Source organism: Phyllostomus discolor, chromosome 4, assembly GCF_004126475.2.
Source record: "Phyllostomus discolor isolate MPI-MPIP mPhyDis1 chromosome 4, mPhyDis1.pri.v3, whole genome shotgun sequence".
Taxonomy (NCBI): domain Eukaryota; kingdom Metazoa; phylum Chordata; class Mammalia; order Chiroptera; family Phyllostomidae; genus Phyllostomus; species Phyllostomus discolor.
In genome coordinates, this window is record NC_040906.2 from 126,808,815 (window position 1) to 126,825,934 (window position 17,120).

At 34.9% G+C, this 17,120-nt stretch overlaps 1 protein-coding gene across 2 annotated transcripts in view; it reads right to left on the reverse strand.

The window, feature by feature from the left end:
* Positions 1-254: 254 nt before the first annotated feature.
* The window catches only part of BMP5 (bone morphogenetic protein 5), a 119,670-nt gene continuing 102,804 nt past the window's right edge, over positions 255-17,120 (reverse strand). The window contains exons 5-7 of one of the 2 annotated variants that reach the window (XM_028510409.2): positions 6,607-6,683; positions 5,251-5,361; positions 255-1,775 (exon numbers count right to left, since the gene is read on the reverse strand). In XM_028510409.2, coding sequence (XP_028366210.1) covers positions 1,626-1,775; positions 5,251-5,361; positions 6,607-6,683 — 338 coding nt within the window. In that variant the 3' untranslated portion in view covers positions 255-1,625. Of the gene's footprint in view, positions 1,776-1,804; positions 3,037-5,250; positions 5,362-6,606; positions 6,684-17,120 lie in introns of those variants that run through there. The other variant, XM_036024258.1, reaches the window with a different exon arrangement.

Here is a 17,120-nt window from a genome sequence, read left to right on the forward strand (position 1 = left end):
GGCACAGGGGTCATGCTGTTTTTGGTCAAAAACTGCTGAACACTCAGTGAAGTGTGGGCAGGTGCGCTCCTAAATTACCCACCATGAGACGAGCAAACATGTTGAAAGAGTCTTCAAAAAAAATTTGCAGAGGCCAAATGCAGCCTCTCACAACAACAGCAGCTGGTACACTGATGCAGATGGGTTTTTAGCTCACCTAGCGGTGGAAGCTGTACTACAAGGGGCCCACCCTTCAGAAGATAATTCTGGTTTTGGGGGAGTTCCCCCCCACAGATGAACCATAAATAGGCATAACCATGGAGCCACCATAAATAACAAGTTATTCATCTAAATGGCATTCTTTAAGAAATCAGTGTGTGTTAACGAAAAGCCTTAGAAGGCAGAGAGAGAAATGGAGAGAGAAAATAAATTAATTTCAGAGGGAAGAACACACATGCACATATACACAACAGAACCTTTCCATTTGGAATTATTTGTGCTTGGAGGAGGGTTTACAAAATCCCTTTACAAAATAAGGTTTTCATTGAGCTCATTCTCAAAGATATGAAAAATGGATTTCAGCTGTTCTTTCAAAAGGGCAATTCTGTCAAAGCCATTCTGGGATTTTTGGTAATTTCCCCCAGTTTAATTTCAGTGCTTTTACTCTAAATAAAATCCCTTGAATCACATCAATCAGTGGACTCAGTTGTAAAGGAGAGCTAAAGAAAATGGCTCTGTCGGCATCTTGCTCCAGGATATTTTATGCATGCAGTGACTCTTGTCTGTGGGGAGCGGAATGGAGCACGTGTAAATTTTTCTTTATTTTGGACTCCTGTTAAATCAGGAAAAAAAAATCTGCAGCAGCAGTGTTCTAGATAGTAGGCAGACATGATTTATTTGAGGTAAGAAGGTTGTACTGCAATTTTTTTAGTATTAACTTGGAAAGTTATGGACACAGACTCAAGCCTGTCTCTACAGAGTTCCTGAAACTTTGAGCTCTTTGCAAAATCTACAATTCACCAGCCAAAAAGGAATGTGCTCCTACAGCTAGACTGATTCTGTGAAAGCAACAGTTATAACAATCATGTGCAATCTTTCAGGTTCTGTGTTCTGCCTACCATTTATTTTTTCAAATCCAGTTCAACATTTCACTTTATCTAATGAAGCAGAAACTGAAAAAAAGATGTTTAAGCATTTTTGTTTGGGTTAGTTTTAAAGTTTGATTTCTATAAATATCCGATTGTAGTTTTCATTTGTTCAACATAACCAAATTCATTCAATTTACTTCAAAATTATTTAACAGTCAAATGAGTTCTAATTCCAAAGTCCTATAAAAGTTGTATTAGAAAAAAATGTTGAAATGGAATTGAATTGGACTTAGCATATCCCATTGAAAGTTAGACTGGGTAATCTATTGTATAATGTAGTGACCTATAAAATAGATTTTAATGATAAGGCATTCACAAAGGAGAATATATACCTTTAAATAAATAAAAGTAACTATATACATAATATTGTACATAGGTAGAGAGATGAAATGAGCCAGACTAATTTTACAAAATTCTCCTTTTGTCTGACAGTATACTTTTTATTGTATCTGTAAACCTAAGAACAGATCTTTTTCTTATTCCCGTTATTATTTAACATTAGTGGCAGCCACAAGAGCGCACTACCATATTTCTGTATTTTTTCAAAATGACGTTGGAGCTGTCATCAAAATACAGCACAGAGATGGCGTTTAGTTTGGTTGGAGCACAGCAAGGCTTTGGTACATGGTCAGGAAACATCAGATGAACCTGGGAAAGAAAAATTGTTTTGTGTTTTAAAGAAATAGCATAGATATTTTGTCTGCAGCTTTAAAATAATATGCTTGCCTTATCCCTCGCAATCAGGCCCACCTTTCAGCTACTATTCTCCTCTTTGTGTTCAATAGCTGGGGTGGGCTGGGGAACTGGTAGTAAAGGATGTATTCTTACGCATTGATACCTAGAATCAAACCAGTAGTTCTAATTATGTGCCAGAGGCTTGAAAAATGTTCAAACAAGTAAGGAAAATTTCCTCTATGTAAAAAGTAGTGGAAATTTTCCTGGGAAAAAGAACATGGCAACTAGTACTAAGTTGCTTTTGGTTAAAACAATGTCTGTTTACTTCATGAGAAATACAGAAGTTATAAATGCAAATCAGTAAAGCCACACAATTGGACTGTAGAAAGATTTGGGTTTACAAATTATTTTTCAAGGGGTAATTAAACAATAAGTCATAGAATTTATGCCAACACTTAATTTTCCGTGGTAAAGGAAGTTTAAATATCACAGCAAAATAAACTCCAGGTATCTTCTAATACTTGCTTTAAAACCATGGTTTCAACTCTTCTCCACAATTTTTTTAATTTACTACCATAAAGAAATGTTCTTTTACTAAGTTATTACTGGTTCATGAGTATCTCCACAGAATTTTGTAGCAGATTGGCCAGAGTTTAATATCCTCTTAGTTTCTTTCTTCTCTAGACAAACTCTGAGAAGCAGGCTAAGCTAAATCAGAAGTAAAGAGCATAGAAATTTTACAAATTGAATACCCACCTCCTCCAAAAGCCTAAAAAAAGGTGGCTGCACATGGAAAGTGCAATGCTTAAGAAAGGGGTTTATTCTCATTCTGATCAGACTGGCAGTCTGCCTGTGGTTTGAGCAAGGAGCCAGAACCCGGTTCCCCGTTCCTACCCATCTACCCTTGTTCTTCCCTCAGAGGAGTTTATGGGAAGTCCCACTGATGAGTCCTAAGGGATCCACAAAAAGCAAATGTAGCCTCTTAGAGTTTGGCTGTACAATGTCTTGGCTGAAATGATATAAGAGCCCTGAATGTGGACAGAAACAGCAGGAAAAATGAGGTGATCTAACATGAACTTGAAATTTCCTAAGGCCTCACAAAGCTAAAAGTTGGATAGTTTCTACAAATTTCAGATGTAGCGTGTGTCCCTCATCAGTTTTGTCTTCCTTAGCACACACATGCATGGCTGATAACCTCATTTCAACAGAGCTTGGCTGCCTTACGAAGTAGTTGCTACAAAAAAAAAAAAAAATAGACCGTTCTTGAATGGTTTCTCAAAAATATTAGTCACAAACATGCTCTCTTTTAACAACAAACATGCCTGTCTGCTTGTTTCACATCCTTCAGAGAACAAACACAGAGAGCACAGAATGCCAGGAAAAAAATCAGACTTCCCGTGTGTGCTTCGAGTTTTGTGGTGACTTATGTCCCACATCCCAGGACAGTGATGCAGAGCAGGGTCTTGTTCCAAGTGCATGTCAGATTTTTTTAAATGTTTGTTTTTCAACACTGCCTTCTAGATTATAGCCCTAAAAGCTGACAATATGTAATTGTATATTAATTAAAAAAAAGAAAAAGAAGAGAAAAGGTAGTGTTTATAGTTTTGTTTTTGTCCAATAATTAAGCATTACTGAGCCTGAGGGAAACATTGATACACTATATACATATCTCAGGAAGCAAATGTCTACTTTCTGTGTCATTGGAATGGCAGTAAAAAAGAGGCAAAGAAGTTTCTGAGAAATTAAGTAGCTTTTTTTTTTTTGTGAGCTGATAGCGGCTGTTGCTCAGTGACATCACAGAGAGACAGTGATGTACCATGGCTGTCCTCTCAAGATGTGAAACAGCAGCATTCTCACAACACAATCAGCTTTCAGTCAATGAGGATTTTCAAGATGTGGATAAAAAGCTAGACTTCACAGAGATCTTTCTTTTACTAGTGGAAGTATGAATGTACAAGCACCCATCCTTACAGAACATGCCTACTCCCCAATAACATGGTACAGAAATGTTATTCTGTACCATGAAGTACTTATCTTTACCGATAGCAAAGGCAAAGACCTATCACACCTTAAAAATTCCTCCAGGAATTTTCTCTATACTTGGTATATGGCAAGGAAGTAAGCAATCTTATTAGTTAAGAATCAGAAAAAGAAGAAAATTTATAAAGGACTACGTTTCAAAATACATATGTGGTTTATCTCTCTCTGTTTCTGTGAAACCACAGCTTTTTTCCAAAATTTTTGGCAGTGCCATGTACTAGTTGTCATAGATGTATCTTCGGTATCTCTCTAGTCTGTGGTGTCTATGAAGTCAGTGAAGACACCAGCAAAACATTGGCATTCAAAAATTTAATCTGTGTATATATACCATTCCTCATTCAGAAGGAAACTCAGATTCTCTTTTCATCAGGTTTAAATTTTAAATTAATTATGAAAAGAAAAGTAACTTCCCGAAGAACTAACTCCTGACAAAATCTAATAGTTAATCTTTTTTTTTTTGGTCATAAACAAGCCTCATCCACAGAGACAGATTTTTTCCCCAATAGCTACTGCTCTCTTACTGCCATCTACCAAATAACCCCATTTCTATCATTACATCTGGAGACTAAAATAATTTGTTCCTTTCCTTCTCTACTAACTACAAAGAATTTTCATATTAATTAAAACATTAATTTGGAGTTTTATCACATAGCCTATTGCACCTTCTAGGAGTCTCTCACTTAGTGCACCAGAGGTTGTCCCTCCACCACATCAGTAAGTCACACACCATAAGGCAGGTACGTCAGACTCGCAAGAGATTTCATGAGCTCACTAAATATAGTGCAACCATTTAGAGACCATGAAATCAACATTTCATTATCTTTTCACAAAAATAAGCCTAGGTTACTACAGATTAAATCACTACTGAATTCCTGAGTCCAGATAGGAAGAAAAAGGAAGATTAATTTCTGCTTTAAGGATTACACAAAAAAAGTGTCAAGAAATAGAAATGTGCCTTCTACTTATATTCTACATTAAGAATTTCCATAATGTCACAGTGTGTTGTGGATTATCTTTAAATAATTAGAATAAGAACCCTCAGATGAAATTCACTACAGCTATTATTAAATGTTTTTGCAATGATTACAAATGAATTGCTAAGTTAAGAACAGTCACTGGGAATCTGTGTGGTTAGTCATGCTGCACAGTGAAGAAATTGGGGCAGAATGACCACATCATGTGATTACCCCAACTTTCCTAGTTGAGTCCTTCCCCAATCTGGAATCAGGATCATTCTTTAAACCAGCCTAAATTTTCTGACTATACCAATAATGTGTAAAAAGTGCCAAAGGAGTTTGAGAAGAAAAAATAATGCATTGATAACTGTAAATGGATACTTTTCTTTAAAATAACTTTACATGAGTCTTTCATTTTAAACCAGTTTCTATCCTACAAAAACAAAGCATACCAGAGTTTGAACTATGGCATGGTTGGTGGCATTCATATGGGCATTGAGTGGAAAAGAACATTCTCCATCACAATAAAATGCAGCATATCCTTCTGGTGCTATAATCCAGTCCTAAAATGCACACACACAAAAAAAGAAAAAAGTATCATCAAAAAATAGTTTTTAAAAATCCTCAAACAGATATAAATTTTGATAGATTTCTTTCTCTTCTTGGTCCAACGATTAGTCTAAAAGGATAGCCTCCTCCAAGCCCTTGATTTATTTCTACATTGAAGTTTACCAAAAAAATATAAATATTTTCACAAGAAAATATCCTCTGTAATTTCTCCCAGGAGATTGCTATGTACAATATTCATAGTATGTATAAACCCATGCATTCATGAATAAAACCATAATCATAAAATAGCATTCTAAATATTCTTTAAACAGGAAATGATAAACTCTGGAAAGTTCAAGTGAACCAGAAAAAAAAAGTATAAACTTGAGATAATTCTCATTACTTCTTAATAACTCATTCCTGGTTTCAGAAGCTTATCAACCTCCTAAAGCTTGAATATTTATTTGTTCCTTGTACTGTTTTTCTTTTCATCCATGAATCAACTTTATAGTCTCTTTAGAAGAAATGAATTGGAGAAAATTCCTCAAAATTGTACATTAAAATTTTTAGGAAGCTAAAAAATTGCCATATGTAATAACTGCCCTAATTTTTTCCAGGGAGGCAAAACTTGGCTCAAATGTAAAATTTGAAAATGTTTCCATTATAATATTACTTCTCAATTAAATAGGCCATATTCTGAAAATCATTGTAATAGGACAATATATTCTAAAAACTTCAGTTTAAGTGATTATTATAAAGACTGGTTTGTAGTCTCTCACTTAGTGTTCCAGAGGTTTTCACCCTGTTTGTGAAGCTGATCATATGTTTATGAAGCAAATGTAAAAGAGAGTTAAAAGTTTTAAGTTCAGGAACAAAAAATGATTGTCTGATTTTTTTTATGACAGAGACAGTATAATTGAGAATTCTATTTCTTAGGCTGATAGTTTGGGAAAATTGGTGGCAGAGGAAATTGCTTGAGGTAATCTGAAAAAATAGTTTTTGAATTAAAAGTTTGAAATATTTAGACAATAGTACCTTTTTTGTTTTTTAAATACTATAAATATCATTTGTTCTTCAATAGTTTTTCTTTTTACTGTAAAAACTAATAATTATGTGAAACTAATAATTTCACTGTTATCCTTCAATAGTGAAAGAATAATGAATAAATAAAAATATTGTGCATAATACATATATTTAATAGTCAGGAATTATTATTATAAAGCTGAATGGAAGCACCTGAATTGTTGGATCATTCTTACCTGCCATCCGAGATCCCGGAAACTCACATAGAGTTCATGCTTTTTACAGGCTTGTTTTTGTTCACTTGTATTATAATCTGAAGATAAAAATCAGATTTTAAACAAATGGAAGCTTATTGAGTATACTAATCATGTTTCTATTGTAAAGTCACTATTTAAAAAGAGGCTATATTTAAAGTTGTGAAATAATGAGTTTGAGTCTTAAAGCTAGAGCAACTTACTAACCACGTGAACTTCAGGTAGGTCATCTGTCCTGAGTTTCTTCTGTAAATGTGAACAATACCATGTACCTTTTGGGGTTCTAATAAGGGTTTGGTTAGACCTCCCTCTATGTATGGTGTGCAGCCTAATGCCTGCCACTTACTGAATAGTAGGTGCTCAATAAATGCTCATTCATTGATTTGTACACACCATAGTGGCACTCAATATATTTACACATATTAAATATTTATACAATATTCTTTAACATTGTCCCTGAGGAAGTCATGGGGAAAGTACCACTTGGGATCATACGGAATTGATTTTATTTTAATAAATATTTTAAACTCAGGATACCCAAAGTTGACCTTTAGGTTGTCCTCCCAAAACCTGTGCCACCTCTCCATTCTTGACTGATAGCAGTAAAGGTGTAATATTTTTTTTTACAAAACCAAAAAATATTGAAGTAAAAAAAAATACTCCTTTTTTCTCTCCCACATATAATATTTCAGGAAATCCTACACATTTTACCTTCAAATACATCCAAAATCCACCATTCCCACCACCTTGATGACGGGTACTTGTGCAAGCCACCATCCTTTCTCACCTGAATTATTGCAATATCCTCATTAATATTTTCCCTGCTTCTGCCCTGGCTCCCCTACAACAAAGCAGCCAAGCAGACCATTTAATAAGTCAACTGAATTATATCATTCCCTAGCAAAAAGTCCCATAATGGTTCCCCATAACCATGAGAATGAAATATCCGCACAGTGGCTTATAAGACTTTGTGATTTGGCTCCGTTACTTCTCTGACTCATTTCCTTCTCCTCTCCACTCCACTCTGGCCATGGCACCTCCTTGCTGTTTCACACATGTTAGCCTTCCCTCATCTTAGGGCCTTCGCTCTCACTGTCCTTTCTCTCTGAAATGCTCTACCCTTGGATATCTATATAGTAATACCTACAGCTTGTTCAACTCTTCACTTAAGTATCATATTGTCAATGAGGGCTTCACTGAGTACCGTAAACCACCTAGACATTCCTGATCTTCCCTCCCTCTGCTCAAAATTCTTTCCATTTCATTTATCCTCTTTAACATGCTATGTCATTCACTCTTACTATGTACTTTGGTTCTTGTCTATTTCATCCTACTAGACTGTCAACTCCACAAGGGCAAAAATCCTCATTTGGTTTTGTTCAGTTCATTGGTGAATCTCAAGTGTCAGGAACAGTACCTGGCACACAGGAAGTACTCAATAAATATTTGAGGCATTAATTAGAGTGTTCCACAAATAATTTGAAGCAAAAAAATACACTATTTCCATTACATATTTTGGACTATAACCTTAAAAACCCTTAACTTTTTATAATTATTTAATATATTTAAGGCTACATGGAGAGCCCTAATCTTGCTTTTGGAATAAAATGAAATATTGAAGCAACAGAGAACTTCTCAGAAAATCTTTCTATATTGTCTTTTTTCCCCATTTTCCCCTTTATTTTTATTGTTGACACTATTACAGATGTCCCCCTTTTCCTCCCTGTGGCCCCTCCTCCCATCCCCAGATCCCCCTTTCCTCTGGCCATCACCATTCTGTTGTCTGTGTCCATGGGTTTTTTATGTTGTCTTAAAATTTGTTCACACTTTATACTACCAGTATTTTAAAAGCTAGCCCATTTTGATTATTTCCAATATGAAATATGAAATAGGGAAGCATTTAGGGTAAAGGAGCCAGCAAAATAATTTATCTTCCAAGATAACGGCTAAGTTTTCCTCCTAGAAATCAATGTTATGTTTACTCTGACAGTCATCTCTGGAAAATCAATGTATCTGTTTACTATGCAGAGCAGTCTCTGATAAGATATCCCCTTTCAGTTTAATTATCCTCAGCCTCTAAAGAAAATGTAGGCACATCAAAGGTCCCAGGAACTTGTCTTAGTGGGCTCTGTCATCTGCTTTTCACAGTTACTTCAACTCATTATTTATTTAACGTTAGTTTATAAAATAAAACAATGATTAATTTTTGAGCCTAAAGACACCTTGCTTTCTAGTTAATAGGTATTCCTACTGCACAATTACCTTCATTAAACAAATTAAATATGTTGATAGTGATGAAAGATGGAGAAAAAAAGAATTTATTTGAAACTCAGCACTCTTATTCTTTGAATAAACTTCTCCCTTAATCGGAATAGTCCATGTTAACTTCCTTTAGGCAATGGACGAGTGTATTATAACACCACGTACAATGACGTGAAATAGGTAAGTTCCCTATATTATTTTTAGGGAAAAATTAGTTATGGTATTAGTTTGATTGTATAAATTTATTGATATTTAGCATAAAAGAAAATCAGCTCTGCATTAGACAGGAAACATTTTCTTTAAAAAGATAGTATTTTAAGCAGTGGGGGCCCTTCCCTTGCTGCAACTTAACATTGCTGCTACAACATGAAAATCCGACCCATAGTCAATATGTAAATGCATGGATATGGCTATATTCCAAAAAAGCTTCACTTATATACACTAAAATTTGAATTTTATATCAATTCTAGGTGAAAAAAGTATTCTTCTTCTTCTGAGTCTTTTTCAACCATCTAAAATATAAAAAATGTTCTTAGCAATTGGGCTGTACAAAAACAGGCAATGGGCTGAATTTGGCTCTCAGGCCTTATTTTGCCAACTTTGTGTTAGACAATAAAGAAAATATTCTTTTATCCTTATATTAATTAACAACATTGAATATGAATAAAGACATTGTAGCCAATAACACACACAAGTACATGTGAAAAACCATAAGCTATGCATGTGGTTATTTGAATTCCATGTTTATAAAAAAAAGAAAGTAAAACTTAAATGTCAAAATATATCTGTTCCATCTATGCAGCTTTTCATGCCGGCTAAGTGATGTATATAATGTAACATCGCATAAAGTAACGAGCAATGAAATTTATAACAGAACCTGGTTCCAAGAGTCTGATTTCATAGAGCGTTAGGACCATATGCTTGTTCTGTCAGAAATAAAAATTAATGGATACTGAGTGAAGTAAAGGTTGTACCCAAACCAGCAAAGTCTGCTGCTAGGTTTACTATAAATGGTTGGCTGAATAAACTGTGGGAGGAAGGGAGGGAAATGAGATTTATATCTTTAAAAAATATTGATTGGCAGCCCTTCAGATATTAAAATAAAATGGACAAAATGCTACTGTTGATGAACCTGCCCACAAATGAAGAGTTGTGCCAGAAATTGCAAAAACATTCTGGTGCCACAGCCAAAACTAGAAAAATTTGCTAACATTCCTCAACCACAATGCAGCTATCATAAATACATCATTTCTCTGTTTTGTCTTTATGGTAATAATATTGGGAAGTCAGTGCCAAAACATTGGAAGCACTGTTAAATACTTTATGGCAATTTCTTTAGTTAGTTTCTGAAATGAGTAAAAATTCAAATTTTTTCTTAGTTTGATTTTTAAAAAATATTTTGTCCTAGAAAAAATCATTACAAAAAAACAAAATAAAATACATGGAGATTTAAAGTGGATAAAAAAAAATCCTGAGATCTACACAAAGCTTCAATGGTCTGCCTACTCATACCTAAAAAAAAAAGCAACCAAATATATAAACAGAGGCTAGTGCAGCTATGAAGGGTACAAAAGAAAATCAAATCCAAAAAACTCTATGTACCAGTACGGGTTTCTTTTCTTTAAAATGTAGCATTAGCTTCTCTAATAGATGAAATATAGATAAATATGTAAAAAAAAAAAACAGAAAAATATCCAAAATAGAATTTAACATTTAAGCACAACAGCTTAAGCCAAATATGAGATATTGTGTTTCAAAGTAAAAGACAAGATATTAGCATTCCAATGCTCAGTTCCCAAAAGGAGAATGGCATTAAAAAAAATCAGTACCTACAGCATCAGGATTTTAATTAATTTATAGAAAGTGGAAATGACAAATGAATGAAGATACAAGAAAAGGTAAAGCAGCAGAAACAGCACATTTTGATTTGGCCTTGGGGATAGAGAAATTCATGATAAACCTCAAACAGTACCAATCCCCCCCACACCAAGATGAGGGATTTCAAAATCCAGTGAGCTCCTTATTTGACTGTATATATGCACAACCCAGGAGGAATTAGTGTTATTTATTTGTGAAGGAATAACTGTTTTTCTCTGTATGAATGTGTGATGCAGAACAGACAACACAAAATAATAACTCTCATGTGTTTGCTTAACTCTGCTTAGCAAAGCATCTCAGTAGGTGATTCAACCTTCTCACTTTAGAGCTCACTGACACAAAAACCTGTCCACAAACCTGAGTTTTAGACTGCCTTCCAGATATCTCTAAACACGAGTTTCCCAGATGCCTCCAACTCACTATTTTTATTTCTGACTTCACTTCTTCAATGTTGACTATTTTGATTAACAGGATCACCAAATCTAGAGGCCCAAGCCAGAAAATTCAGTTAAGTTTTTTGATTTTCTTTCTTTCTTCCTTATATCCTTCATTAAGTTGGTCCACAAAGCCTCACTAAACTGACCCATTTCTAGGCTAGTTAACCTGTTGGAAGTCCTTTACACACTTGGTTATCTCCTTCAACATCCTCGTCTGGTAACTTAATGTCAGGTAATACTTTATCTCTTCTCTCCTACATCTCTGACAATCATTGGTCTCTTTCATAGAATTGCTTTCTCCTTATTTTATACTTGAAGTGCTGATGTTCCCTCTGAAGGCTCTACCCTTGATTTTTTTCTTTCTTTATCTCCTATGGCACTATCAAGTCCTATGCTTCATCTAACAATTTAGGCTCATATCTACATTTGTTTCTGCACCTTCCACTTATTCTGGAAACTCCCATCTCCAGAGACCCGTTTTCACCCAGCCCCAACTGGCCTCATTGCACATGTTTCGGTTTCCACTTTCACTCTCTCCAATCTGTAATCTTTATTGCTTGGGGTGTTGGACTAGGCCCCTAATCATATTTGGGGTTTCACTTTCCTCTCCTGGCATTTCATCCTTCATTCTGATGCCAAATTTAAAAATGTGTATCTTGCTATGACTCTCTGTTTTTAATTGCCTTTATGAGGACACCATAGCTCCTTATCATCACATACCTACTTTTCATAACTTGCTTTCTTCATAATTTTCTCACTGATATCACACTCCTCTCACATGGTAATAATCACATAGCCACCTGACACTGGTATTTGGCTCTATAACTGTGCATATCAGTCTGAAATGGCTTCATCCACTGTTCCATTTCTGGAAAATGTCTATTCTCATATAAGTGCCTCATGGAGTCTTCTGGGCTATAGGGTAGCACTTGCTTAGGTTCTCTAAACTTATACACTTCACACTATCTCATACCTACTTGAATAGAATTTTTTAATAATTACAAATATGCATGTCTTTTCCACTGTATGTGACAGTGCTTTTTAAGAAGGAAGGTTCTTATGCTGTCCATATTTCTTTTAAAATATTTTACTCATTTATTTTTAGAGAGAGGGTAAAGGAGGGAGAAATAGAAGGAGAGAAACATCAATGTGTGGTTGTCTCTCATGTGCCCCCAACAGGGGACCTAGCCCCCAACCCAGGCATGTGCTCTGATCAGGGATCAAACCAGTGACCCTTTGGTTTGTAGGCTGGCACTCAATCCACTGAGCCATACAAGCTGGGGCTATCCATCTTTTATTAATGTATAGTTAATACTGGGCTTGTCACCATAATGTGTGCTTATTTAATATTGAATGAATATTATTATATAATAAATCATGTAGTTATATCCTTTCTATGGATTAATTTTAGACAGAAATGTGATAATAGAAGCAATACATTAATATCTATTGACAATTTTTTAAAATATTATATAACTAATTGCTCAGATAGATTGGCCAAATTAGGTTAAAGATTCTAAAATCTCTCTTGCTGCAGAATTCTCAAAGGCCAAGAAATCCTATTAAGGGACAAGGGATGGATACTTATTAGAGAGAGAGGGAGAGAAGGAACGTCTAGTTTTCTCTAATTTAAGGATCAGAGTTCTTGAGCATTTTAGTATCTATATTCATCAGAAATATTGGCCTGTAAATTTATTTCTTTGTTGTGTCTTTACCTGGTTTTGGAATTAGGATAATACTGGCCTTGTAAAAAGAGCTTGGGAGTCTTCCCTCATCTTGAATTTTTTGGAATAGCTTGAGAAAGACAGACATTAGTTCTTTGAATGTTTGGTAAAATTCACCTGTGAAGTCATCCTACCTTTTGTGATAGCATGGATAGAACTGGAGACTATTATGCTTATTGAAATAAGCCAGTCAGTGAAAGACAAATACCATATGACCTCACTTATAACTGGAATCTATTGAATAAAATAAACTAATGAAAAAAAATAGAACCAAAGACATGGAAACACACAACAGACTGATAGCTGTAGGAGGGGGGAAGGGAGAAGAAAAAGGGTGAATAGTGGAAAGGGGGGCAGGGACTAGTCAAAGAACACGTATGAACGACTTATGGACATGGGCAGTGGAGAGGAACTGACTGTGGGCAAGAGAGGTGGTCTGGGTGGATGGGGAAAAAAGGGAAAGAGAAAGAAATTGGGACAACTGTAATAGAATAAACAACTAAAAATAAAACATAAAAAATAAAGAAAGTAAAAAAAAAGAATCTGAGTTCTTTTTTTAAGGTTTTTTTCTTAGATTTTTATTCATTTTTAGAGAGAGAGGAAGGGAGGGAAAAATAGAGGGAGAGAAACATCCCTCTATCGTTGCCTCTCATGCGCCCCCTAATTGGGGACCTGGCCCACAACCCAGGCATGTGTCCTCATTGGGAATCAAACCAGCAACCCTTTGGTTCACAGATCCACGCTCAATTCACTGAGCTACACCAGCCAGAGCAGAATCTGAGTTCTTTATGTATCAGTTCTGAAAAATGAACCCATATGTAACAATGATAATGGTTAACCCTATAATAAACATGTAGTATACCATGGTTCTTAGTTCTTAGTACATATTAATTCATTTAATCATCTGAACTCATACAATATTACCCTATGGGTCAGATACTATTAACATTCTCACTTTATCTATGAAGAATCAGAGGCAGAGAGGTGACATATCTTGTCCAGGATTATATAATTAGTAAGTAGTGGGCCCAACATTAAATAATGCAATGATATGTGCGTGATAACTATAGATAGATCGGTAGATAGACACAGTGAGTTAGATATTTTAAGCATTAAAATAATTGTTTGTTTTAGGAGGGGTTTCCAAAATTTTTCATGACTCAAGGTACAGATATAAGCATTTAGTCTAAATTACTGTAAGAATCATACAGATTAGAAATATTATCATGTTGTGCAGCTTTGCAGGAGTTTCATTGCAACATTGATTTTGACAGCCCTGATTTAGAAACAATCAAAAATCTTTTAAAGGTGGTATGATTAAATAAACTCTGATGTAAGCACTATTTTGCATCAGAGGTCACCAAGAGTGAGGTCACCAATTTGAAAGATGGTGGAGATCTTTTGTTTAAAAAATAGACAAAACCAAGTGTATATGGCATTCTGAACAAGGCAAAACCACAGAGACAATGAAAAGACTGGTGGTTGCTGGAGGTAGGGATAAACATACAGAGGGCAGAGGATTCTTCAGTCAGTGAAAACACTCCCTATGACAGTATAGCAATGGATATACATCATAATACACTGTCCAAACCTACTGAATGTACAACACCAGGAATGAACCCTAAGGAAAACTAAAGACTTTGGGGGATTATGATGTGTCAATAGGGTGCACCTTTGGTAACAAATGTGCCACTCTGGTGTGTGATGCTGACAACAGGGAAGGGTATGCGCGAGTGGGGACAAGGAGCACATAGGAAATCTGTAACTTCCCTCAATCCCGGTATGAACCTAAAACTTCTCTTAAAAGTCTTTAAAAATACATAAATTTTATCAATTGTGTAGTTAAAAACCCATAATAACAGTCTATTCTCCAAATGGGACTACGTATGGAAGAAAAGTTTTGGAAGGACACGTACCCTGCTGATATCCATGTCAGGGTGACCTATCTCAAAAGGATTAAGTGATCACGGAAAACTTGAGCCTTATTTATGACTTGACTATTTTTAAATAATAAAAATTTATATTAATTATATGCTATAAAACATTCTAAATAATTAATTCCAATTCTTCTTTCTGGTTTTGATTAATATTTTTGTCCAAGAGGCATTACTTTACATTTTATCTATTAGGCAAGAGATAGTGCCTATTGGAGTTGAGAATAAGTGCCAAAATTTTCATTTTAGTGACTTTTGAAAGATTTGTGCTAAGAAATCACCATGGTTTCCAGCAGGGCCACCAAAAACTGTATTTGCCTTCAAAGTTCTCTATTTTGGAGCACATGATCTGTAATCTTTCCAAGCAATTCTGCAGTGAACCTGGACTTACCATTTGCCCTTTTATTTTTCAAAATTCTTAACACTCTATCCTTATCGGCAACAATATAGGATAGCATCTTTCTCTCAGTAGGTTCTTTCCAATTTTGTCATCCCAATGCCTTTGTATCTTACAGAGTGGCCGACCTAAAATTTAGCTATAGCTTCCATTTCCCCCCAACACCCAAATTCAAATAAATATCCATTGCTGCCTCATCATGAAAAAGGCTATTTCTCCCATAACACGTCTGCTCAATCTTCTTGCCAAAAAACTGAGAGGAACAAAGAAGGACCGTTTCTACACAAAACCTGGGAGCTGTTGTTCAGTGTATATTCACCTAAAAGAAGAGGTTAGTTTTGTCCATTTGGTCAACACATTAACTTGAATAATAAGTACTTTGGGGCTTTCTGTTTTATGCTAGACATAGTTCTAGGCTGTCCCGTAGGAGTACAAAAGAATAAGGAGGTATTGAGCAGTTGGAAGGCAGGAATCTTTGAAATAGGGAAGAAATGGAGTAAAGACAGAAAGAATAACCCGAGTTTTAATTCCACTACAGTAATTCAGACTTTCAGTATTTGATTATTTGATTTGCAAAAAAAAAAAAAAAAGCAATCAGGCAAACTTCTACTAAAACTCAGTCCTCCCTCTTTTCTTAGCCTTGGAGTCTTTGCACAGTATTTTATTGTAAAAGCCCAGTACTGTTACAGCATTTATTATTTATATTTGGGTAATTTTAAAATTTTGCTGGCATTTCAAATCTCTGAAGTATCAAATTTTGTGTTTATATTAGCATTCCCTTTCCTTAAAGCCCTGTCTTTTAGGCCAAATTCTATGAGACTTTTTCCCCGTCTGCTTGATTACTACCTATTGAAAGGTTAAGTCTCATAGACACAAACCAGCTACTTTCTTCCTTTTTATTATCAAAATATGAACTCGCTCCAAAACCATCTACCACATATTTCACAGAAATGGTTGCCAATGACAAACTTTTTAAAAAGAAAATATTGGTCTATATTAGAATAATTTTGTACTCTAAATGGTGTTAGGAAACTGGTGAAAAGTTACGTGATTTCTGCTCCATATGTTTTATTCATCTCTAGTTATAGAAGTACATTTGTTACTTGTGGTCAGAAAGAGAAGATAAACAGAGTCCACCAACAGGGAAAAGGACTTTGATGGGTCCAGTCTCCAGAACGCCTCTGCCGGAGTCGTTCTGAGCTCTAATAATAAGTATGCAACTTACACTTTTCCCTTTATAATTTCCTCAAAAAAATATTTACTATTCTATTCAAGGTTTAACAAACCTTTTTCTTAATGCAGTCTGCTACATTAAATTAAAAACATTTCAACCAATTTCAGACCATTCTACATGAAAAGAAAAATATACAACTTTGACAGGCTAGTATTTATAAGGAAGGAAAGGTCTTAGAAAGTTATTTTTCTCCATCTTTCATATTAACCAATTACAATTTTTGCCAAACTAAATATAAAGATCTTGTGAAGATCTTCATAAAATAGCTTGGTAATAAGGCACTACTAACATGCTTTATTTTCAAGTGAAAAAGATGGTCAAACTTATTTGTTGGAAAATTAATACATCACTCTATAATTCAGTATAATGTATTTTCATACAGAAATCTTCCATCTGCTTCTGTTGTTAAATCACCCAATTGATTTATTTCTAACATGATTCTCCTGGTGCCCATACTTTAGGAAGTTTGCAATGAATCCCACTTAGTATTTTTGTTGAAAGTCCCAGATTTAAAAAACAAACAAACAATTTATGTGTTCTTATATGAGTTATCAGTTTCAAATGACTCAAGAGAAAAAAATGAAGATTTCAGGAGTCATGGCAAACACTGTCTGCATGTGTCTTTTTGAA